Below are 24,428 nucleotides of genomic sequence, written 5' to 3'. Positions count from 1 at the left end.
ACTAATGTGAATTAAATAATTAGCTTTCTCACATTCCTAAGTAAGTGCCACATTAGTGGTGTGAAATAATATCTTCTGAAAGTAAACAAGATCAGGTTTTTAGTTTAATCACTAAAAGGACCAGACTGAAATGTAGGCTGACTATTCAATTTTGATAGAGACACCTGTTTTGTTTTGAAAATGCTGCAAATAAGTTGTTTTATTTTGTGTCCACAGAAACTAAATTTGTCTTTCAATGATTTAAACCTAACTGCTTTTTTGTTTTGTTTTTTAGGAAAATTGTTTTTATGATTCAGCTTTTTTTTAGCCTTAAATATTCATATTAGATTAAAAAAATAAAGTGACATCCCAATTATCTTATGTGTTGTTTTAGACCATTTCTTTGATAAACTAAAATAATTTCATGAGAGGGTTATTTAACAGGGTTATTAACCATATCCAAAGACAGTTTCACAGGACAATAGAAAACAAACAAACAAAAAAACAAACAAAAAAGAACAAAATAAAGGAATGGATAAGGAAAAAAAGCTTTACATTGAGAAAATTATTTGGAATAAGCTTCCTACAAAATTATTCTAAGAATTGTATTTCTTATGTCATCTAATAGGCCATGTAAAAACAGTTTAGTTTCACACTGCTTTCCACATTATGTGTGTATATGTATCTATAGTTGTTTAATATAATATACTTGAACAATAAATAACCCACTGCCCAGTTCACAATTCCTTCACATGTTTTCCTTGCAGAAACATGTGGTCCCTCAATAAAGTCCACTTTATCCTACCAAATGTAAAATTAATTTTTCTTTAGTGGTGAATAGAAGGCATTTGGTAAATAATATTTAGAGATAGTCTTCAGAGTTTCAAGATTTCTTTGCTTGTTAAAACTGCCTGTTTTCTACAATTTTCTACAATTTTTCTTTATACATTTTAGGTCTAACAGCCAATTAAAGTTGCTATTAAACTGCAGCATAAACCACATATGTAAGCATCATTTGAACATGTGTTCTATTTTATGGAATGTATTGCTTTGACATGTCATTAATGATAAGAATCAGCAAGTAATTTTAAAATATATATGAAGTTATTTCACTCAGTTTGCTAGAATAAATTTTAAAAAGTATTCTTTACCTAAGCAAAAAGGAACAGGAACTCTGAAGGAGTGATTATAAGCAAGATTAAGGCAGCTACAAGGGGTCAGGTAAATGAGGGACATACAAGGGAGAACCTTGCAGTGCATTTTCTCATTCGGTTGAATCCCTTTCATGCATTTCAGACATAGTTTTCAGAAACATATTGCTAAGAAAGGAAGAAGTTCTCCTCATTAAGCACCAGAGGAGCTGTAATAGTGATCCGCTAAGCTGATAAGAGGTAAAAGAAAAATATTATGGGTTCTTTCTTACATTAATTATTCCTTTTATTCTATTAAATCCAGCAGTTCCAGAGTAAAATCAATTGAAACATATTGTTTCCAATTAATATTTGAAGAGAGGAAGAAACAAGTGACCACATTATTGCTGGATGTTTAGACCACATTTAAGAGGCCAGGTGCATTGACAATGACTTTCTATATAATAAAAGTCTAGGTGGTGTCATGTGCGACATCATCACAAGATGGCTGACACAAGATGGCCACCACAAGATGGGAGTCCTCACATCATTACAAGATGGCCACCACAAGATGGTTGTCACAAGATGGCCAGCAAGGGAAGGCAGTTGTGGGTGATCAGCCTGGCAGGAGAGGGCAGTTGTGGATGACCAGGCTGGCAAGGGAAGGCAGTTGGGGGCGAGATCAGGCTACCAGGGTAGGGCAGTTGGGGGTGAGAACAGGCCAACAGGGGAGAGCAGTTGGGGTGACCAGGCCAGCAGGGGAGGGCAGTTGGGGGTGGGAAGTCCTGAATGGAAGGGCAATTGGGGGCAATCAGGTCAGCAGGGGAGGACAGTTGGGGGCGACTGGGCCTGCAGAGGAGGGCAGTTGGGGGCAATCTGGCTGGCAGGGGAGGGCAGTTGGGGGCGATTGGGCTGGCAGGGAAGCAGTTAGGTGTCAATTAGGCTGGCAGGGGAGCAGTTAGGGGGTGATCAGGCTGGCATGCAGAAGCAGTAAGGGACAATTAGGCAGGCAGGCAGGTGAGTGGTTAGGAGCCAGCAGTCCCGAATTGTAAGTGATGTCTGACTGCTGTTTTAGGCCCGATTCCTATGGGCCTAAACCATCAGTTGGCATCCACAAGGGGTCCCAGACTGGAGAGGGTGCAGGCTGGGCTGAGGGACACCACAACCCCCACCACCCTAATTTCGTGCTCCAGGCCTCTAAGTATAAACTCAGGTCACTTATTTGCCTTTGTCTTTTGTGCCTTAGGAGAATTCTATATTAAAAATCAACAACCTTATTTAACTTTTCCCATAGTTCTGAGGTGATGGAGAACTTGATTCAGGGTTGGAAAGAAAGTGCTCACCAGGGCAAATTCTAGGGCTGTGAGAAACTTTGAAGGCTTTTTATTCCTAAAATTTCCTTTAATTGAATTTGAGATTGTTACCCATTGGAACCCATTTTTGTTACCAAGAATCTTATTGAAATATCACTTACTAGTATAATGGAAGTTTTGTAAAGGACTGATACAAAAGCCCTAGGTTTAGTCAATGTCTGCACATAGTATATGTAGGGCATATACAGTTTGTAGAATAAATAATTTGCACAATGTTATATTGAGTCTGGTTAAAACAAATTAAGTTATATTTTACTTAACAATATTAATATTTTATTGCTGGTAAGGATGTCAATAATGTATGGACCTAATCCAGTTTAGCTGTTTAAGCTACTGTATAATTTTGCTAGTGCTGTCCTAATTGGAGTGTTCTTTTCACTAAACTCTCTATAACATTTAAATATCAGGTATTAAAATATCCAGAATATTTCCCTGAATGATGTTAAATTTTCTTTCATAGACCCCCATGAATCTTAATATATTTTTAAATACTTAAAAATTGTGTGAATAACAAAAAATTGTGTAAAAAAAAAAAAAGAAGATCCTTTAAAATAAGCAAAGAACATTGGTAGATAATTCACACAAGAAGAAATACAAATCATATAAAAATAACCCAACCTTACTTGGAATTAAATTAATGTAAATTAAAACAGTGAAAACTCATTTTCTTTTTTGCCATTCAAGTTGGAAAAGATAAAAGTAAAGATAATGTTCAATATAATCAATAATTTAATAAGATGGGTGTCTTTCAATTAAAGTTGGAAAGACATAATATGCCCTTACACAATAGAAGATTAAAAACAGTTCTTATCCTTGATAATCATTGATAATAATTCCTCTTTGAGGAATTATTCCTAAAAAATTAGTCAATGATGTTGATAAAGTAGCATATGCATTGTACATTTACATGGCAAAACATTGCAAACAATTGAAATGCCCAACAGAAGGGGAGAATAATTAGATTTTGGTGCATAAGAGTGGTCCTTAATCTTGACATGAGCATTAGAACCACTTATTGCAAATACAGATGCTCAGTCCTAACCACGCTCAATGAAATTCTTCTAAATTGGGATCTGTGTTTCTACATTTTTACAGAGCTCCCCAGGTGGTAGTATTGATGAGCATCAATTATCCTTATGACTGAATGTTATGCAACTATTAAAAGCTTTTAAAAACAAGAAAAAAATGCTTATAGCATGAGTTAAAAAGAAATAAATTTGTATATTCATTGTGATCTTAATATGTGAATAAAATATAATATATATTAATCGAAAACTATAGCTATGGAGGAATTATAATTAATTTGGATTGAATTTTGTTCTTTAACTTTCTCCACCCACCCAACATTTTTTTACAATGAGAAGTGATACTTTAATAATCACTAAAAAACAAAAACCCTCCCAATTATTTTATAATATAATGACTAATACAATTGTTTTTATGCAAACCAAAATATATATATATTTTATTTTGTGTCAAAAAAATGAGGACGAGGTAGAATTTAGGACTTATTTTTAAGAATCTCAGAAGAACAATCATTGTTTCTGATTACATGGTTTGCTTTGATCCACTTGTTTTTGTGTTTTTGGTCACAGGCTGGAGGACATTTGTTGAATTTGGTTTCTACCAAAGTTCTACCTTATTTGAGGGGAACAAGTAAGGCAAAGAAGTGCGAGTAATGGACCAATTAGGAGGCCTATCCAATCAGGCAGGATCTGCAGGAGGTTAATAGAACTCTCAGTGGCCCGGAGAGAAGACTTGCTGTTTCACACATGGTTACATAGAGAAGGTGAGTTTCTCCCCTAAAGCTGAATTAAATGATTATGATTGGCAATAGACTTGAGTCCTGCTAAGTGGGCCATTAAAGAAAAAGTATAATCTTTGCATTTAGAAAAAGGGTTTCCATGCCTGGCAACTATGCTAGAGAGCCTAAGAAAAAAGTGTATTTCAATGAATCTTTTTAAATTTAATTTTTAAAGATGTACATATTTACTGTACCCCATTTCTGAAGTCAAACTAAAATTCCTGATTGGAAAGCTCATTTGATTTAAACTTTGTCATTCAGAGTGAAATATATGCAGAAACTTTTTCAGGACTATTCTAAGAAAAAAATAGTAATTTCATAAAAAATAAATAATAAACTGCACAGACTATTCATTTTGTTATTTAAATGAGGTTGTGTTGTCTATATTGTCACATAAAAGTCCGTCTCATAGAATACGATGACATAGGTAGAGAGGAGAAAAATCACATGGGATTTGACTTCTGTGGTTTAATTAATGATGTCCACCAAATAAAGGTGGATGGAGGAAATTAGCAGAAAAATGGAACAACAAATGGAAGAACTTTGTATAAAGTAAATAACTCACTGAGAAAAAGAGCTGTTATATCAATCAAGAAAATATAAAAATCAAATACAAATCAATAGGCTATCCTATATAATAAAAGGCTAATGTTCAAATGGTCCCCTGGACTGGGAGTTCGACCAGGGGGCAGGGCCAGCCTGTCAATACCCCATGGCCTTCCCCCTGGCCCACCCCACCCAATCGGACTTGCCTGGGGTGGGTCAGCTGGACCACACCCCTACATGAACTCATGCACCAGGCCTCTAGTTGAATAACAAGGAGTTAAGAACCAAATATGTCTGCTCTAAGGAAAGGTAGTTGAGTTCACTATCAGGCCTGGGAGAGTAACCAGTTTTCAGCATTATCGATGCTCCACTAAGTTTTCCATTTAACTTGTAGCTGTCTTATTATTTTTCTTCCCAAATCATTCCTTCCAGTAAACAAGCACAAAATTCTTTTTGCTTCATTGGATTTTTGCACTAATTTCCAAAAGCAGAATTTGAACTAAATTGCTATGCAAACGTTTTTAGAAAAGATACTAAGTTTTCACTCTAGTTTGCTTATGCATTGACAAGATTTGCCTAAATGACACTACTGATCAATAATTTAGTATCCAAATTAGGAGGAAACATTTTTTTTAATGTTGAAAGACAATTGAGATCTAACATGATGTATAATGATAATTTGAAACCAGTTTGATAAGACATATATACAATTAAGTTCGTGTATAGAGAGACCTTTGTGTTTCATACACCTGGTGAACCAATAAGAACTGAACAAATAGATACAGTATCTACTGAAAAAGTAGATGCTGGGTTAGATTCCAAGCATTGTATTTAAATTGTGTGTTCTACGGAATTTGCATGATTAATTCCTATTTGAGAAGTAGGTCTGAAAAATGTAATTCTTTGAAGGAACATTGTGATTTTTGCAAGGATATCTGCCAGTAATTTAGTTTGAGCCTAGCAAGAAGTTTTGACAAATGAAAAATTTAATTATATTTTTAGTGTTGAGTGTGACAAATATTTTATGCATTTTAGTTTCATGATTTTGTCAATTTTAGATCACAGAGTAGAATTTTCTATCCTCCTTTGGACATATTTTAGAAGTCAATAAATCTGATGGATATTATCTCAGAAAAAATGTACAAACTTAAAAAAAAAAAAAAAACCACACAGATTGGCATACAATTTCAGGGAATTCACAGATTTTGGTAGTGTCATCATGGACACAGATAAATATCTGTTCTAGATTCTGATAATAATTGTTTTAAAATCAATTAATGACTATTTTCAGGTATATCTAATAAAGATAAGAGGAATAAAAATATTTCTACATTGATATCAAGGGATAGATCTTCCAGATAGAAAATCAACGAAAAACAATGGCCTTAAATAACAAAGTAGGACAGATAGATTTAATTTATATCTTAAGAGCATTTCAGCCCAAAGGAGGAGAATATAGGTTATTTTCAAGTACACATGGAACGTCTAGGCTAGATCATGTATTAGGATGCAAAACAAGTCTTAGTAAATGTAAGAAAATTGAAATCATATCAAACATTCTCTCTGACCAGAATGGTATGAAACTAGAAATAAATCACAAAGAACAAAACTAAAAAACACAACAAAGACATGGAGGCTAAATAACATGTTAGTAAACAATGAATGGATTAGGAATCAGATCAAGAAAGAAATCAAAAGTTGCCTTGAAATAAATGAAGATGAGAACACAACAACCCCAAATCTATGGGATACAGTGAAACAGTCCTAAGAGAGAAATTCATAGTATGATAGACATATTTCAAGAAACAAGAAAAATAAAAAGTAAGCAATCTAACTTTATACTTAAAAAACCAAACTTGTAACAAAACAACAAAGCCTGAAATGAGTAGAAGAAAGGAAATAATAAAGATCAGAGCAGAAATAAACAAAATAGGGTCTTCAAAAAACAATGCAAAAAAAAAAGAGGACCCAAATAAATAAAATCAGAAATGAAAAAGAAGTAATAACTGATACCAAAGAAATACAAGGGATTATAAGAAAATATTATGAACAACTATATGCCAACAATTTATCTATAAAATAGATAAATTCTCAGAAACATACAATCTGCCAAGACTCAATCAGGAAGAATCAGAGAATCTGAATAGACAGATTACAACTAATGAAATCGAAGCAGTAATAAAAAATAATAATTAATAAAAACTTTCCAATAAACAAAAGTCCTGGACTGGATGGTTTCACAGGTGAATTTTACCAAACATTCAAAGAAGAACTAACATCTGTTTTTCTCAAACTATTCCAAAAAATTCTAGAGGAGGGGAGACTCCCAAGCTAATTTTACAAGATCACTATTATCCTAATTCCAAAACCACATAAAGATACTACAAAGAACGAAAATTACGGGCTAATGTCTCTGATGAACATTGATGCTAAAAACCTCAATAAATCATTAGAAAACTGGCTCCAGCAATACATTAAAAAGATCATACAACATGATCAAGTGGGATTTATTATGGGGATGCAAGTTTGGTATAATACCCACAAAACAATAAATGTAATATGCTACATAAACAAAATGAAGGCTAAAAACCACATTTGGTGAATTTGCTATCATTTAAGATGAGTCAGGTGAAGTACCACAGTTAACTTTAGTAAGGGCTCTTGATCATATTAATGGATTATATTAATGATCATATTATATGGATCATATTAATGGATGCAGAAAAAGAAAAAGCATTAGATATAATATAGCATCCATTTATAATGAAACACTTGGCAAAGTGGGAATAGATGGAACGTAGCTCAACATAATAAAGACCATATATGACAAACCCACAGCCAACATCATACTCAATGGTCAAATCTATAAGTGTTTCCCTTAAGATTGGGAATAAGACAGGAATATTGCTTTCACCACTCTTAGGCAACATCAAACTGGAACTCCTAATCACAGCACTTAGACAAAAAGAAGAGATAAAAGTCATTCAAATTAGAACGGAAGAAGTAAAACTGACATGATTTGCAGATGACATGATATATACATAAAGATCCCTAAAGATTCCACCAAAAAACTACTAGACCTGATAAATGCATTCAATAATGTAGCAGGATGCAAAATAAATATCCAGAAATTAGTTACATTTTTATACACCAACTAGAGGCCTGGTGCATGAAATTCATGTGGGGATATGGTCCTTAGATCTGGCCTGCAATCAGGGCCATCTTCTCCAGCTGCCCGCAGCCGGCCCTGCCCCCTGCCACTACCCACCCCAGGTTTCCCATTTGCCATCAGTGATCAAAGCCTTGCCAGCCAGAGAAGAGGACTAAGAGGTGATCAGTGCACCTCATGCTGACTGGTCCAGCAGTCATTCTGGTCGTTCTGCCATTAGGGTGAATTTGCATATTACCATTTTATTATATAGGATAGAGGCCTGGTGCACAGGTGGAGGCTGGCTGGCTTTCCCTGAAGGAGGTCCCAGATCGAGGAGGGGGTCCCTGCTGGGATGGAGCCAGCCTGGGTGAGGGGCTGCTGGTGGTTTGCAGGCTGCCGTGCCCCCAATGGGTGGGAGGGTCCCCCGTTGGAGGGCAAGGCGAGCCTGGGAGAGGAGCTGGGGCCCCACGATCAGCGTGAGGGTCCCTGCTGGGGGTCAGGGCTGGCTTGGGCAAGGGACAGTGAGCAGTTTGCAGGCTGGCCATGCCCCCGATCAGGGTGGGAGTTCCCTGCTCGGGGTGGGGATGGCCTGGGTGAGGGGTCACGGATAATTTACAGGCCAGCATGCCCCTGGCTTTGTCAGGATGGACCTCTGGAAGAAGCCCAGTCTAATTAGCATATTACTCTTTTATTAGTATAGATAATGAACTATCAGAAAGGGGAACTAAGAAAAACAATCCCACTTACAAGTACTTAAACAAAACCACCCAAAACCCAGGGATAAATTTAACTGAGGATATAAAGGACCTAAACACATAAAAATATAAGACCTTGAAGAAAGAAATGGAGGATGGTACAAATAAGTGGAAGCATGTACTGTGTTCATGTAAAGGAAGAATTAACATCATTTAAATGTCCATACTGCCCAGACAATCTACCGATTGAACACAATTTCTATCAAGATACCAATGATGTATTTCACAGAACTAGAACAAATATTCAAAAAAATATATGGGGCAACAAAAGACCCGGAATAGCCACAGAAATCTTGAGAAAGAAGAATAAAGTAGGGAGAGTCATGCTACCTGATATCCAACTATACTACAAGGCCATAGTAATCAAAATTGCATGGTACTGGCATAAAACAGACATATAGGTCAGTGGAATAGAATAAAGGGCAGAGAAATAAACTCACACCTTTATAGTCAATTAATAAGTCAATTAATGCAAAAAAATGAAACTAGACCACCTTCTTACAGTATATATAAGAATAAACTTAAAATGAATTAAAGACTTAAATGTAAGACTCAAAACCTTAAAAATATAGAAGAAAACATAGGCAGTAAAATCTCAGACATTTCTGGTAACAATATTTTTTCTGATATGTCTCCCCAGGCAAGGGAAACAATGGAAAAAACAAACAAACAAACAAACAAACAAACAGGACTATCTGAAAATAAAAAGTTTTTGCACAAAAGATTAAACTATCAACAAAATGAAAAGATAACCCTCTAAATGGAAGAACATATTCACCAGTGTTGCATCTGAGTAAGGGTTAATATCCAAAATTTATTTTAAAAAAACTTATACAACTCAACACCAGAAACAAAACAAAACAAAACAAAACCCCACCAAACAATCCAATTAAAAATTGGGTAAAGGACTTGAATAGACACTTCTCCAAGGAGGACATAAAGATGGCCAATAGACATATGAAAAGATGTTCACTAATCATCAGGGAGATGCAAATTAAAACCACAATGAGATATCACCTCACATGTATCAGAATGGCTATCGTCAACAAATCAACAAGTATTGATGTGGATGTGGAGAAAAGGGAAATTAATGCAGATTGGTGCAGCCACTGCGGAAAGCAGTGTGGAGTTACCTCAAAAAATTAAAAATGGAACTGCCTTTTAACCCAGTGATTCCACTTCTGTGAATATATCCAAAGAAACCAAAACACTAATTTGACAGAATGTATATATGCACCCCTATGTTCATTGCAGCATTATTTACAGCAGCCAAGATTTGGAAGCAACCAAGTGTTCATCAATGGATGAGTAGATATTAAAACAAAACAAAACAATACAAAACAAAAAACAACAACAACTGTGGTCACTTTATACAATGGAATGCTACTCAGAAGTATAAAAAAGAAGGAAATCTTACCATTTGCAACAGCATAGGTGGACCTGGAGAGCATTATGGTACGTTAGCTAAGCCAGCCAGAGAAAGACAAGTACCATATGATTTCACTCATATGTAGAATCTAATGAACAAAATAAACTAAACAAAATTTAAACAGATTCATAGGGAACATACTGACAGCTATTAGAGAGGAGAAGGTTTGTGGGGATGGGTGAAAAAGGTGAAGGTATTAAGCAAAAAAAAAAAATAAAATAAAATAAAAAATAAAAAAATTAATACCAACCTCAGAGACACAGACAACAGTATGGTGAAAAAAATTTCTCTGACCTATGATAGTCCCACAATCATAATAGAGAAGTGTTATCATTGTAAGTTGCCAGAAAGGAACTTCACAGGTACTAGCTCAATTTGTGATCATTCTGCAAGCACATCATGGGTGGGACTTTTAAAAGAACTGTGTTGAATCAATACAATAAAAATTAAAAATAAACACTGTCAAGAAATACTTTTAGTTGCATTTATATAAGATTGAGAAAATAGAAATCATTTATATTAAATAATATAAATTTTGTTTTATTTGTGGTGTTCTTGGGGATGACGTTTGAGATAATGTGTATAAAATCTCAACCCCGAACCAGTTTGTTGTGATTGTCATTATCTGTGATCAAATTATACAAAAGAGGGCTTTGTTTTAAGTAAAGACTATAGCTACCTGGATTGTGAAGCGCATTCACTTTAAAAATTGAGATTATTATTTTAAAATAAAAATTTCAGAAATACAAGAGCTGGAGGCTGTTGCACTTAGTGACTGTGAGCAGGACTAGACCTTTCACATGATGCCTCACCTGGACAGCCAGCTACTGTGTGAACTGTCCCCCCACCCCCCTCCTCCCTGCCCCCTGCCCTGCCTGCCTGGATTCCTTCATAGACCATGCTCCTTATTCTCTTTATATGATTTCCAGAATTCTACACCATTCCATGGCCATAGGCCATGTTCCTGTTTTCCATCCTTTTTTGATTCTTAAAAACTTTCAGTAAATGGTTTAAAGAACTAGAATCCTAGAATTTTTGAGTCAAAATATGGCTTAGAGGTTGTCTTCAGCTTTCTCCTTTTACCGATGTGGTCACTGGTCTAATGAAAGTTAGGTGACTTGCTCACCAAAGCCCAGCTGAGACCCAGGTCTTCTGCCTACTGGTCCAGTGCTCTTGCCCACAGTGCTAGGATGCCTCTGCTTCCTGATAGTACCATTTCCTGTGCAGTTAAACTATTAACTCATCACTCCTATGGCTCTCTAAGAGAACTTTTCTTTTTCCTGTGCATTCTGTTAAGTGTGGGCTCATGTATTCCCCCACACTAGTAAATTGGCAACTTCCGTCCTCTCTGGCTAGATACTCTGTAAGCTGAGATAAAACTTGAAAGGCAGGTAATCTTGTCAACTGATCTCATAAGGTTTAAATATTCATGAAGGAAGTACAGTGAATAAAGTTCTTTAAAAAGCAATACAAATAATCTATATGATGAGTTGATTAGATGGAAACATTCGTTTTCTCCCAAGATTAAAACACACTAAGTCTAGCGGAAACCGGTTGGGCTCAGTGGTAGAGCGTCGGTCTGAGGACTGAAAGGTCCCGGGTTCGATTCCGGTCAAGGGCATGTACCTTGGTTGTGGGCACATCCCTGGTAGGGGGTGTGCAAGAGGCAGCTGGTCGATGTTACTCTCTCATTGACGTTTCTAGCTCTCTATCTCTCTCCCTTCCTTTCTGTAAAAAATCAACAAAATATATTTAAAACAAACAAACAAACAAACAAACAAACAGAAAACATACTCAGTCTATTTTGATACATACAAGGTTCTTAATTATTTAAATTCTAATCTTTTAGAGTATGAAATCATGGATCTCCAAGAATAGCTTTACAAGGAAACTTCAGCTTAATGGATTATACTGAAACATTTTCACAGAAGAAAATAGAAATATAAAAACAGATAATAAAATAGCAAAGCCAATCACAAAAATTCAATCTCATCATTGAATTTTCATTTTCCCTCCTTTGTTGTAGCCATTAAGAACATTTTTTTTTTCCTGAAAAGTGTCTTCCAAATTTATATATTTTCGTTACTATTTCACAGGCATCACCTTAGTCAAAGCCTTTGTCATCTGAAACAAGAGCCATTGACTTTCTCAATCCATCCCCGGCTCCCCAGTGTGAGAATAGCCTTGCCTCTCTCCTTGTTTTATAGTGCTTAGTCAAAAACCCTCAATGATTCAGGATTGCTTCCAAGATACTAATCTATTCTAATTTTTATGACATGCAAGACTTCCTAACAATTCAGCTTACCCATACCTTTAAAATGCTATAATTTCAATATATTTTATTGAGCCAGACATTATGCCAAGTTCTTTATATTCTCATTGAATCTTCATTGAATCCACTTGGTTAGTAAATGGCAAAGGTGGGATTAGAACCCAGGTCTTTGTAACACAGATGCCAGGCTTTTAAGCACTCTAAGTCCCCTAATAGCTCTTCTCTGTCTCCAGCAAGACTACTAGTTTCCTTTCAGTCTCAAAGATATTTATTCAGAAATGATTCCAGTCTTATGATAGAATCTTCATCAGGAATTCATTTTCCCCCTCTTAGTGTTTCTAAAGTTCTTTTTATTTTCTAGTAATCACTCATTGACTTATTCATTCAACTAATATTTATTTAACTAGTACATCTGCATCTTCTTAATGAGTTTTTCCCTCAGACACTCTAGATTCTTTTCACCTCCTGCTTCTTTAAATACTCTTTTATCTGGAGCACTCTGAGTCACACATTATTTTACAGTGTTGTCTCTGAATTTTTTTCTCTTTCTTGGAGGACAATAACTGTGTCTTATGGTTCTTTACCATTCTCAGTCCTAATATAGGACCAGAATATAGTAGGTATGCAAAGACTACATGTAGAGTTGACATCTCTGTGAGTTAACTTATGGTGCCACTTTTTAAGTAACCTATTAAAGTGAAAGAATAGTATGTTGGATAATAAAAGGAAATCCTTTGTCCACAGAACTTAATGTATTTTGAGAAGAGCTGTACAAAGAGTATTTTAAAACAAAATAAAATAAAATAAAATAAAACAAAGCAAAAGGCTTCAAAGCTGTCTATTAAATACTGGCAAGAGGGACATAAAAATTACTAACAATAGTGACATTATGAATAATAGGAAACAATTTAATCTATCATATAAAAAATTTCTAAAGAAGTATTTTAGTGATATTACAGATAGCTAAAATAAAGGGACCAGTTTGTATAGGTGAACAAGGAAAGAATACTAAATGGTAAAATCAAATACAGGTTTGTTGTGAATATTAAGGAAAATTTAATACTTCCCAACTAACTCTGAGATCAAAATTCCCAGATAATAATATTTTTGCAACTCAGTTCTAATCTACTATTGTGCAACAAATGAAACATATCACATTTAGAAAATACTTCTGTTTAGAACAGCGTAATTCAGCATGTTTTAGAAATGAAAAATTACATTTATCATCAACAGATATTAAATGCCAACTATGTTTGGTTTAACTTTATTAAGAATTATTTTACTGTGTTTTTAAACATGTATTTAATTCATAAATATGTTGAGTTAATCTTTAATGCAAATACTTAAAATTTCCCATCAAGTTCTTGAGAGAAGAAAATTAAACTTAAATTTTTCTTTCTCATTTAAGATTTCAGGTTCCTTTAACAATAGACTCGTACTTCAATATACCTGAAAATATAAAACGTAAAGTATCTTTATTGATCTTGTTTCATCTATTTTAACTCCTGGCTTCTATTTTGGTTAGGTGGGAAAATAGCACAAATAAAAAAAGAACATTGAGTTATAAAAATAGGTTTTATAGAAATAGGGATTGCTGGCTAATGCGGTCTTAAAAGGAAGCTGCCTGAACCTGCCATTCACAGGGAGCTCAGAACAGAGAGCAAGCCACTTTTCTGTTGTTCTCTGACAATGGCTTGAAGCCTACGAACTCTAAATCCATTACCTTTAAAAATTTTAAGATGATGTCATTCTAAGTGAAACACAAAGCTGCTTATCTTTGAGAGCATCAAGGCTCATAATCATATTTCAAAACAGAAATATATTCTAACTCTAATTAATTTTTATTAAATGATTTAAATAGAAAAAATAAAATGACCCAAAGTTTAAATTCTTAAAATAGTCTCACCTACATTTGCTCCTGTTAGTGTTAATGCTAGACATATTATATTGTCTTTCAGTTATTTGTTTCCTATCAGAGGTTGGGAACTTCTTAAGTTACCAAGTAGAGCACTATCATTAACCATTTTTAATATTTCTAACAAATTGAATGCAATTGATATGAGATCAATACTTTTCACTTTACTGAACAGCAAAACAAGCAAAAATCTACAGTGTTCTTTTCACAAGAACAAAGACACTATGGAACTACCAATTCTTTCCATGAATGATATGCCATGAAGTATTTCATAAGAATTCAAAGTACACAGCAAATCTACCTGCTAAAACTAATGTTTGTGTGAATATAAAAATCTAACACATAAATATTGTGACACTTTTAAAAATATATTTTTGTTGATAGAGAGGAAGGGAGAGGGAGAGATAGAAACATCAATGCTGAGAGAGAATCATTGATTGGCTGTCTCCTGCACCGCCCCCTACTGGGGATTGAGCTCACAACCTGGGCATGTGCCCTTGACTGGAATCTAACCTGGGACCCCTCAGTCTACAGGCCAAAGCTCTATCCTCTGAACTAAACCAGATAGGGTGTGATACTTTTTTTTTTTTTTTTTTTTTTTTTGTATGATTGCTTAGGCAATCCATACATCTGGCAACTTAAAATTCAGAGATGAATAAATGAGGAATGAATACTGTGTCTCACATACTGTATATCCCATACCTTGCACTAAAGGAATCAGTGAGTAAGAAAGTAAAAATTAGTTTATATTAGATATCTGACAACAAAATGTGTTATCTGAAAGAAATTCAGTCCTTAGGTTTCTGGCGTCAGTGACTATTGCAAAATAATTATCTAATAGAGTATGATGTCATTAAAACCAAGTTTCTATTTCATTGTGTCCTCTCATGTATGTGCCTAATCATGTAACTACTATGATTTGTGTTCAGAAGACTGTCTTCTTTAATAAAAATATATCCTTCTGAGATGATTTTTTTTCATTAAAAAGCTCAACAACCCAACTTTAAGGTGATGCCAAGATTCAAGCACGTTTGTAACAAAACCGCAGAACTGTGTTTCTGAAAGATGATTACTATTTATTGGCAATAAATTGCCTGAATTCTCCTTCTTTCTTGCACATTTCTTCTTCTTGAGCCCTAATTGTTTCAGTTACCTGATCCAAAGCTTTCCTAAAATTTTCTAGTCTCACAAGGTCTAGACTCATTAGAGGACAATGACAATAAAGAACTAAAGCTGAGTAGGATCTGAAAGCTGGTCTTTTCATAATTCACATGATCCACCTTTCTTCTGGTTTCAAATTCTGGATGCTTTTTAAATTACCTAACTTGTTTATCACCTTGGTTTTCTCCCTTACAGAAGGGCAATTTGAAATAGAGTATCAAAGGCAGGGAATACTGATGATTTCCACAAACAACATAAAACACGAGGTAACAATGGAACCCATTAAAAGCAATAACAGAGGTCTAGGAAGATGATCTATAAGCATGAAGAAATACTGCTCAAGACAATATTACTTCCTTTTTCTTTTTAAAAATATTTTTACTGATTTCAGAGAAAAATGGAGAGGGAGAAATAAAAACATCAATGATGAGAGAGAATTATTGATCAGCTGCCTCTGGGGATGGAGCCCACAACCTGGGTATGTGCCCTGACCGGGAATCTAACCATGACCTCCTAAGTTCATAGGTCAACACTCAACTACTGAGCCATGCTGGCGGGGCTCTTTGCTTTTTTCTAATCCCATTTTTCGTACGATAGCTTAAAATCTCATTAAGTCTATACAACTTCACACCAAAGGTCTAGCCTGATTACACTTAAAATTATATATTTATGTAGCTCTGAATGTATTATTCCAAAACTAATAAAATTTTATATTATTTAAATTATATCAGCTGATTCAATAAAAATTTCTTTGCAATGATATATTTTCTATAGAAATACTTAGGATTTTAGTTTTTATATTTTGAAACCTCATTACCCCTATTATGATTTGATTGTCAGTTACTATCCATATTCTACATATAGGGAAGTGAACAGCTGATGACAATTTCCTAAGGTTTATGCAGTAATCTAATGTTTGATGGAAGACTGGTACTGATATCTAATGATGATGGAAAATATAAATGCATTAGAATATAACTGATATGACTTGAGAAGGTTTTATTTTTTCCTGCTATAACATTTTTAAGTGGGTGTTCAAGTAGCTATGTGCACAAGTAGCAAGCTGTTTCCCTAATGCTAGTGGGTTACAAAATATAAAAATATAAAGAAGAAGGAATTAAAAACAGGTGGGGGAGGGGTTTCCTTCAAAGGGATGGAACCCATTCTTTTGAAAGAAAACTCCCCTCTTACCTTGGTCCTGGAGCTGGTTAGTTCTCCTCTGTCCTCCTCCTAGGGGAGAAATACCCAAAGTTAAACAATAATAGAACATGGTCTTGTATTAAAGTCAAGTTCAGTTCTGGCCAACCCCTTCCTCAGGTCTCACAAGACACTACCAACTGCCTGATATGCTGGGGCATTCATTGAATTGAACTGAAAGTCCATTTTAAGGATTAAGCCAAAGGGGAATGAACATTAGCTGTGTGAGGGGAACAGATTATCTGCTTTTCAATCAGTATCAGTTTATTTGTCAATACATTTATTTATTCGATACATTGAAGACTGACTGAGAGCAGGGGGGTTCCTGGAAGAGCCTTGTTGGGGGAAGTTTTATCAGTTGGATTGGAGTGAACCCTGGGAGCAGCTTAGGGGGGAAGCATGCTGTGTGGTTTCAGCCCATCTCCCTGATGTTCTTTGTGTCTTCTGAGTGGAAAATGATACTGCTCTAAGCAACAATATGTTTGGAGCGGCACTACCTCTGATATGAATGAGAAATAGTGTAAACATGGAAAAGAAATCTAAAGGTGATTAGATGGGAGGGTTGGGAATAAGTCTGGGAGATGGGCATTATCAGAAACCATGTGGTTGTTTATTTATTTATTTTTAAACCAGGGAATCCCAGGTGTGCAAAGGGGAGATTTTTACTTTTTTTTATTTTTTTATTAATGAGTCTATCTAAGACTCCTAGTGTCTTTAGAGAGAAACAATCTACATAGTGAAAGGAGCATGGATTTGGGAATTAAACAAAAGCGGGCTTCTATTCCAGCCCCGTCACTTAGGAGCTCTGTGCCCTGAGTTTCAGCAGCATCATCGTCCAGCTGAAGCGAGCAGCACCAACCTCACATTGTGGGTGGAACTATATTCATATGCTTATGCTTGGCAGACAGTGCTTGTTCAATTTTATTTCCTTTTGAGTTATATGGACTCTGGAATACTTTGAAATACTCTGTCTCTCTTGGAACTGCTGTCTAATTGAGCTTTGAGTCAGTTCCTCGTTACCCTTTGGCATAATTTCAGAGAATGCAACTGGCTCCCATGAAAAATATAAAATACCAGACAATTGATTGAATTCCGTGAGACATGAAGGAAAGTGGAGACCAAGAATGAGCCTGAACCCATACAAGATCATGTGCTATTGTTGTTTAACTTTGGGTAACTTATTAAAATTCTTCATCAAGTACAATGACATCAGGTGAGGAAATGGATGCACTTTGGAACCTTGGGTTGTCACAATACGTTCCAGAGATGTCAACATGAATGATGCTGTGATCATTACGTTCATGGCCGTTATGAGAATGTGCAGGGGAAAAACACTATGGCAGATTCAACGTTATGCTTCTATTACTATTACCATCTGTTCAGTGTTATATTCATCCTAGAACTTTATTCAGCTTGAAGTTACATAATGAAACTCCTCCAACTACAAAAATATATGGTTTCCCTCGTGTTCTTCCTTGGGTGGGAACTTTGATTTCATTCACTATCTTCAATGGATTTTCTAAAAATGGCTTTTATTTTTTTTTAAACTAACCCTTTATTAAGTGAACTATAAATTCCAAATAATATATACAGAAATAGAGCATTTTCTTTTTCTTTTTCTGAAACAAATATATTCGGAAATTGTAAAGCTGTGCTATTAATGGAAAAAAAGAGTAAATTGTGTTTTATGAAACACCTACTTCACTGATGGGAACCACTTATATGACAGAATTTTGAAGGAAATATCTTTATCTTCTGAAATGGCCTGAGAATCTATGAATAAGATTAACTGTGCACACAGCCTGGATTGGGCCAAATTGCAGTGGCTGCGCAGTCTTCATGCTTCAGGGCATAACATGATATTTGTGATGCGGAAAAATGAAACAGAAATTAAATGGTATTGAAGTTGTTGGTGAAATTATGGTGCTCTTTAAAATCACCCTCTCAAGTGTGACATTGAAACACCACAGGATACCACGTTATATGGATCACTTTTTATCATATCTAAAGATGGAAATATGTTTTATTCTAAAAAAATAGAATCAAACCAAGCCCTTCTACATGCATGTGCTTAGTGTTTGCTGTTCCGCTCCCCTTTTGATATAAGCTAATGAATTTTGTCAGGTTGGTACCTTGCCAAAAGTTTGATGTTGGTATATGATTTTAAGTGTCTCTATGTATAGGCATACAAGGCTTGGGTCTGTCTCTAGCTCTGTGTTTTCTACAGGGAAGTGCTTTCCTTAAATACCTTTCTATTTCACAATGTAGACACACTGACAAAAGCAGGTATTCCCTGAAGAAGTGCCTTATTTAATTCCCAAACCAGATGAGCTTCTGTTGCAGTTCTGGGAATGAGTTTACTCAGTCTTATTGTCTGCAACTTCAGAGTGGTATAAGAGGTATCTTCTAAAGATAGTTCAGGGCCTGACTCAGAATCTCAGACTCCCAAAGTGGGAAGGGAATGTAGAGTCTGTCACAGTGTGGTGGTGTCTCAGAGATGGTCAGAGCCCTTCTCCTTCTACACGAACAACCCAAATTGTTGGGGATCACAGTCAACTTTCCCCATTTTTGGGGTCCAGTTTTAATTGTAAAATCGCTCTTTCTACTGGCCTGAAATCTACCTCTGTGTAACTTACTCAACTTTCCAGGTTTTTTACTTAGTTTTTAATATAAATCAAACATTACAGTTTCTCGAGTTGTAGATGGGTATTTTCAACATGCCTGGATATTATCAGTGTGGCTGAAATTAAAGCACTGAAGAATGACAGAACTGTTTAGTAAGTTTTTTAAAGTAAACCATATTTGTATTAAAGATTGTTTTCTTTTCCCTCAAGAGCACTGGAGAGAGTCAGAAGATCTCAATTCTAATCTCAGCTGTGGGTCTGTGGGCAAGTCACTTAACATCTCTAGTTGATAATGCCTTCCTCTGTAACAGAATGGCATTACAAGAGGGTTCAAAGGAGCTAGTAACAAATATATATAGAAGTGGTTTGAAAGCTATAACGCTATACTGTTAACATTATTGCTTCACTTAAGAAATATACTGCTCAGTAATTTTTATCATTCCACGGGAAGCCGAATTTAAACATTATCCCATAAAAGTAGACATATAAAAAATAACATTAAATTATACAATATGTTAACTGGTTCTTTGCTTTAGATGATATTGTTATTGCAATGTATAAGAGGAAGCAACTTATTTTTTTCCCACCTCTTCCCTCTACCATTTACTTTAGGAGACAGCCTGAGGTCAGCTTTTCTTGGATTCTACTTACTTCCATTTACCTTCAAGTACCCTCAAGGTTAGGGTACTCACTTGGCTCTAGATACTTGCTTTCATTTAAATTTTCTATTTCTCATTTTTTTTGTAACATTTACTTTTTTTATTTTAAAGGCACCAGCAACACACAAAAGCTGTAGCTGCTGCTGATGCTTTTATGAGTTTGTTTTTTGGGGTCCTAGTTGCAAATGCTTGAAAAGAGGGACTAGGGGCTGGGGACCCAGTGATGTGATCTCTTGGTTACCAATAAAATGTTGACTCTTTACCATTTTATGAAAGATGTTTAGAAGTTGCGTATCTTCCAGCCCCCAAAGTGAAACAGCTGTTTTAGGGCAGCAGAGACCTGCCTCCTAGGTCATTCTTGATAGTCTCCTACATTGCGCATGAAGTGACAATGGAGGGGGCCACACACCCATATAGTTTCTCTGAAAGGGAGGAGCTCTTTGAGTCACATTTGTTTGATTGACTCCAATTTAATTTTTATTTTTAATACTCCCGAATATTTAACACTTAGAGAAAACAGACTGAATTTTTAAAATTTCTGTAAAACAATCATTTGTGTGTCAACTTCTTCATTGACTATCTTGGGGGGTGGGGGAGGATGTAAGCTAAATAGAATTTAATTTATTTCAATGTGATATTTAAAATGGTAATATTTAAATGTCATATGGTCAGTAGTATTTAAGATGATAGATTTCTCCCACATTTTAGTATTATACACTTTGAAAGACAGATTTGATTGTAGGAATATTTCTAGGTTTTAATTCTCATCATTATTGAGTTTTGGGATCTTAGAGGAGCATTTTGAAGTGGTTTCACAAAGTTTTGAAACTGTATTTCATTCTGTGGATGAGTCTGATTCCCCCCCTCCCCCAGAAGCATAGAATCTGTCCATTCAAAATAAGCTCCTTTTAATCACAAAAAAGACTTTTCTGCTATTAAAGAGGATGTACTATGTGTTCACAGTATTTACAACTTCTGTTAATATAATTATTATTTATAAAATATTCTCATGATCAATGTAATGCTTGTTCTAGAAGGCTTGGGGCCAGGGCTGGGTATTTTGAGAGTCGAATTGCGATTTGCTACTCAGGTGTGGCCAATTGCATATAATACTGTGTGTGGCACTGTTATCTCAACTGTATATTATTTTATTTTGATAAGAGAGATATAGGACTGATTTAGTGGGGCACGATTAAAATAAATGATCCACTTTTCCTAGCTAAATTAAAATGAAATATAATTATAAACCAGGATCTTTACTATTTCTTCAGCTCTTTCCAAGTGTCTGCCAAACATTTTATTTCGCTTTTCTTAAATGTGAATCATAAACCAGCCCCATCTTGGCCGATATTATATTTAGACACAAAAGGAAGCTAATCATTTCTAAAATTGTAGATGAATGGCTTCTTATATGCTATGCTGAAAGAAATGGATATATTTTCATTTTTATGGAAACTACTATTTACTTGTGATGTACTAAGTAGATGTTTATCGTTAATATAAAACTGCATTAAAGCAACATCAGATACAACTCTACATTTGGGAATATATTACATCTCCATAATAAAGTGTGCTTTATAGTATTTTATAGTAGGTAATTTTGGAATGTTATGGTAAATCTGATTGACACACTCTCTCCAAAGTTCTCTCTGTGCTTTTCTAATATACATTCTAAAATATTTTTCACATCACTAATTATTCCAAGTATGAAGACCTCCCTTTCTCCCTCTCTTCTGCAGCCCCTCCCCACCCTGCCTCCACATTCCCAGCTAAGAGGGTCCTGGAACAATAAGGAGTAGGAATCTACTCTGCATGCTTGTCATGTTTCTCTTGCTCCTTCCAAACTGTTCAGATTAGGACGAGTTATGTAAGAGCTACGCTCTCCCTGAGATCCTGAATGGCTCCTCCCTTTGCAGCAGGCTGCGCTGAGGCCTGCCAGGTGGTAATTTTCCTACTGTCCTTCCCTGGAAAATAGGATCCTATACAAACAATGTCCCCAAACCAACAACAGTGAAAACCCCTGATGGCTTGACCTTGCTGCTGTTCTGGGGATCAATTTACAGCTACTCCTAAGCTAAATAAAGATGACTTTATAGTTGTCAAGTTCAAAGGCATTTACTGCTTATAGAAGTCATGGTCCTACAGCCTGAGGTCTCATAGAGAAGAACATTAATCTGACACATTTTCTTTACTAATTGAGTATTGACAGAGCCAAAAAGTAGTTTTGTAGCTAAGGTTGGTCGAAAGCTACATTATGCAGAGCAGAAGCAAAACAACCTTTCTTTCTTTTTTTTTTTTTTTTTTTTAGCACTTAAATATTGGCTCAGAGAATACAGAATATGAGGAAATGGAGGCAAAGCTAATAGATTGCTTTGAATATCTGGATCTTATATTCTTACGAAGGCATCTTACTTATGGCTCTTTCTAGATTTCAGCATTCTGGGGCCCTGGTGGGGTGGGGTGGAGGGCATGCTTCTCCTCCAGCTCAGGTGTTTTTGGCTTTAGTTTTAGAACTCACATCTGGTTTTTTCTACCCACCAGCACAGAAAGGGTAGAAACGCCCAGAACCCTCATGCACTTGCTTTGCTATTTCTTTGTGTTCCCTTTTTAACCGGATCACTAGCACTGCAATTGCTTCTGAAAACCATTCATCTTCGTGAGCTGAACTGTAAAGATGAAACCTGTCTAGCTACTAAACATGCCCCAGGAAAAACAGGTAAACACACTGCTATTGTAGACATCAGCCCAACTACAGCACATTTATTACGTATCAGATTATGAACGCTGGTCTCAGATACCACATTATGTTTCCTGAATACACGTTACATGTGTGGGTCAAGGCTGCTTGACTCGGTTGGGTGTGGGTTCTGCATCACATTGGTTGTGTGTTGACACTGAATGAGTTTGAATTGTTTATCATGAAGATATTTTTTGGCAGATTATTTTATCTTTATGGAATTTGTTTATAAGCAGTTATGTGGAATTAAAGAACAATAGTTTCGGCTTTTCTTAGAGCTATCAGAATTGAAATTTTGTCTGAGATCTTTCATCAGATCAGGTTATGAGAGCTTAAACTATCAAACTTCCTTTGCAGCAGTTTTATCTTGTTCAATTTGATTATCCTTGAAGTGATAGAAACTAAAATGGCCACAAATCACTCATTTTCTTAGGCAAGTTACTATAATACAGCTCCTTAGCCTCATGATGAGAAGGTACCATAGCTACACATTGAATTTAGACACTTTCCAACCATGGTGTTACCTACAGAACTCACAAAGCATCCCCGGAGAGAACAACTTAAAAATGGTCTGGTGAGGGCTCAGTTAATGCAGAAACTACCTGTTTAATGAATTGGCAAATGAATAGAGGGTAATCAGATCAGCTTTTTTTTTCCTAGTGGGAAGAATGGCAAAAATGAATAATAATGCCTGCTGAGTCTTAAAGAAATAGCAAAAAAGCATCCCCCCCCCTTTTTTTTTCATGGGGAACTGTAATTTCAATAATCTCTTAGTTGTAGGAAAGAGCTTAATGAAAACTCTAGATTTCCAATGGCAGTGGACACCTTTTTTCCTACGGTACTCAGAATCTGGAAAGGGAAGGAGGAAGCGGGTGGATCCTAGAGGAGCTTGTTCTGCTCTGGGACACATGCAGCACTGACACCGTTACCAGGCGACATCTCAGGTTGTGAATGCAAAAAGGTTGCAATCCACAATCAACATCGCATCTCTAATAGCAAACTGGGAAAGTGTTGAAGCATACCACAACCAGGGATTGTGTGTATTTTTGTGGGTGTATGCTGAAAGGTACAATCTGTGTGTGTGTATGTGTGTGTGTGTGTGTGTGTGTGTGTGTTTTCTAATTCCTTAGCCCAATAGACTACATTCTAGAACATAGATTAAAAAAAAACCACTATGTTATCTGTAGCATCTTTTAATATGGAACCAAGAAAAATGAAATACGTTCATAAGCAAAAACATATCTCTTCCTATAATAGTTTTAAAAAATTGTGTTCAGATCACCTGCAACTCATTTCAGAAAACAAATTAAAAGTTTATTCGCTTTGAGGACAAGTGCTGCTCAGTAATATTAAGTACTCAGCTTAAAAATATGTAATTTTATGTTTTTTTAGTGTCTAGATTAAGTACTAATAGTTGACTTGTTATCCCAAAAAAAGACTACAGTTTTATTCTTGCATACTACATCCAGAGAAACACTTTTTTCTAAACCTTCCAAGTATACCTGAACTGATGACTAAGTATGTCTCGCTAATGTCTAATGGGAAAGTGGTTCCTTAGGGATATTTTTCATACATAAATTTGAATATTAAGTTTAATACACCTGTCCTAACAAATCAAGTCCAACCCCTACAGAGAACTCTACTTACCCTGATGCCGATCTAGATGGGGGCCAAGTGTCCTATGCGGGCAGTGATT

The 24,428-nt window shown here is 35.6% G+C and overlaps 1 protein-coding gene across 5 annotated transcripts in view; it reads right to left on the bottom strand.

Moving 5' to 3' along the window:
* The window catches only part of GRIA4 (glutamate ionotropic receptor AMPA type subunit 4), a 391,466-nt gene that overhangs the window by 17,208 nt on the left and 349,830 nt on the right, over positions 1 to 24,428 (bottom strand). The window contains exon 15 of one of the 5 annotated variants that reach the window (XM_084895143.1): positions 16,707 to 16,745. The exons of the other annotated variants lie outside the window; for them this stretch is intronic. Within the exon in view, the coding sequence (XP_084751269.1) occupies positions 16,724 to 16,745 (22 nt within the window). The 3' untranslated portion in view covers positions 16,707 to 16,723. Of the gene's footprint in view, positions 1 to 16,706; positions 16,746 to 24,428 lie in introns of those variants that run through there. 5 annotated transcript variants of the gene reach the window in all.

Source organism: Pipistrellus hanaki (genome assembly GCF_964339955.1).
Source record: "Pipistrellus hanaki genome assembly, chromosome: 9".
Classification (NCBI taxonomy): domain Eukaryota; kingdom Metazoa; phylum Chordata; class Mammalia; order Chiroptera; family Vespertilionidae; genus Pipistrellus; species Pipistrellus hanaki.
This window is presented reverse-complemented; position numbering and strand designations above follow the sequence as displayed.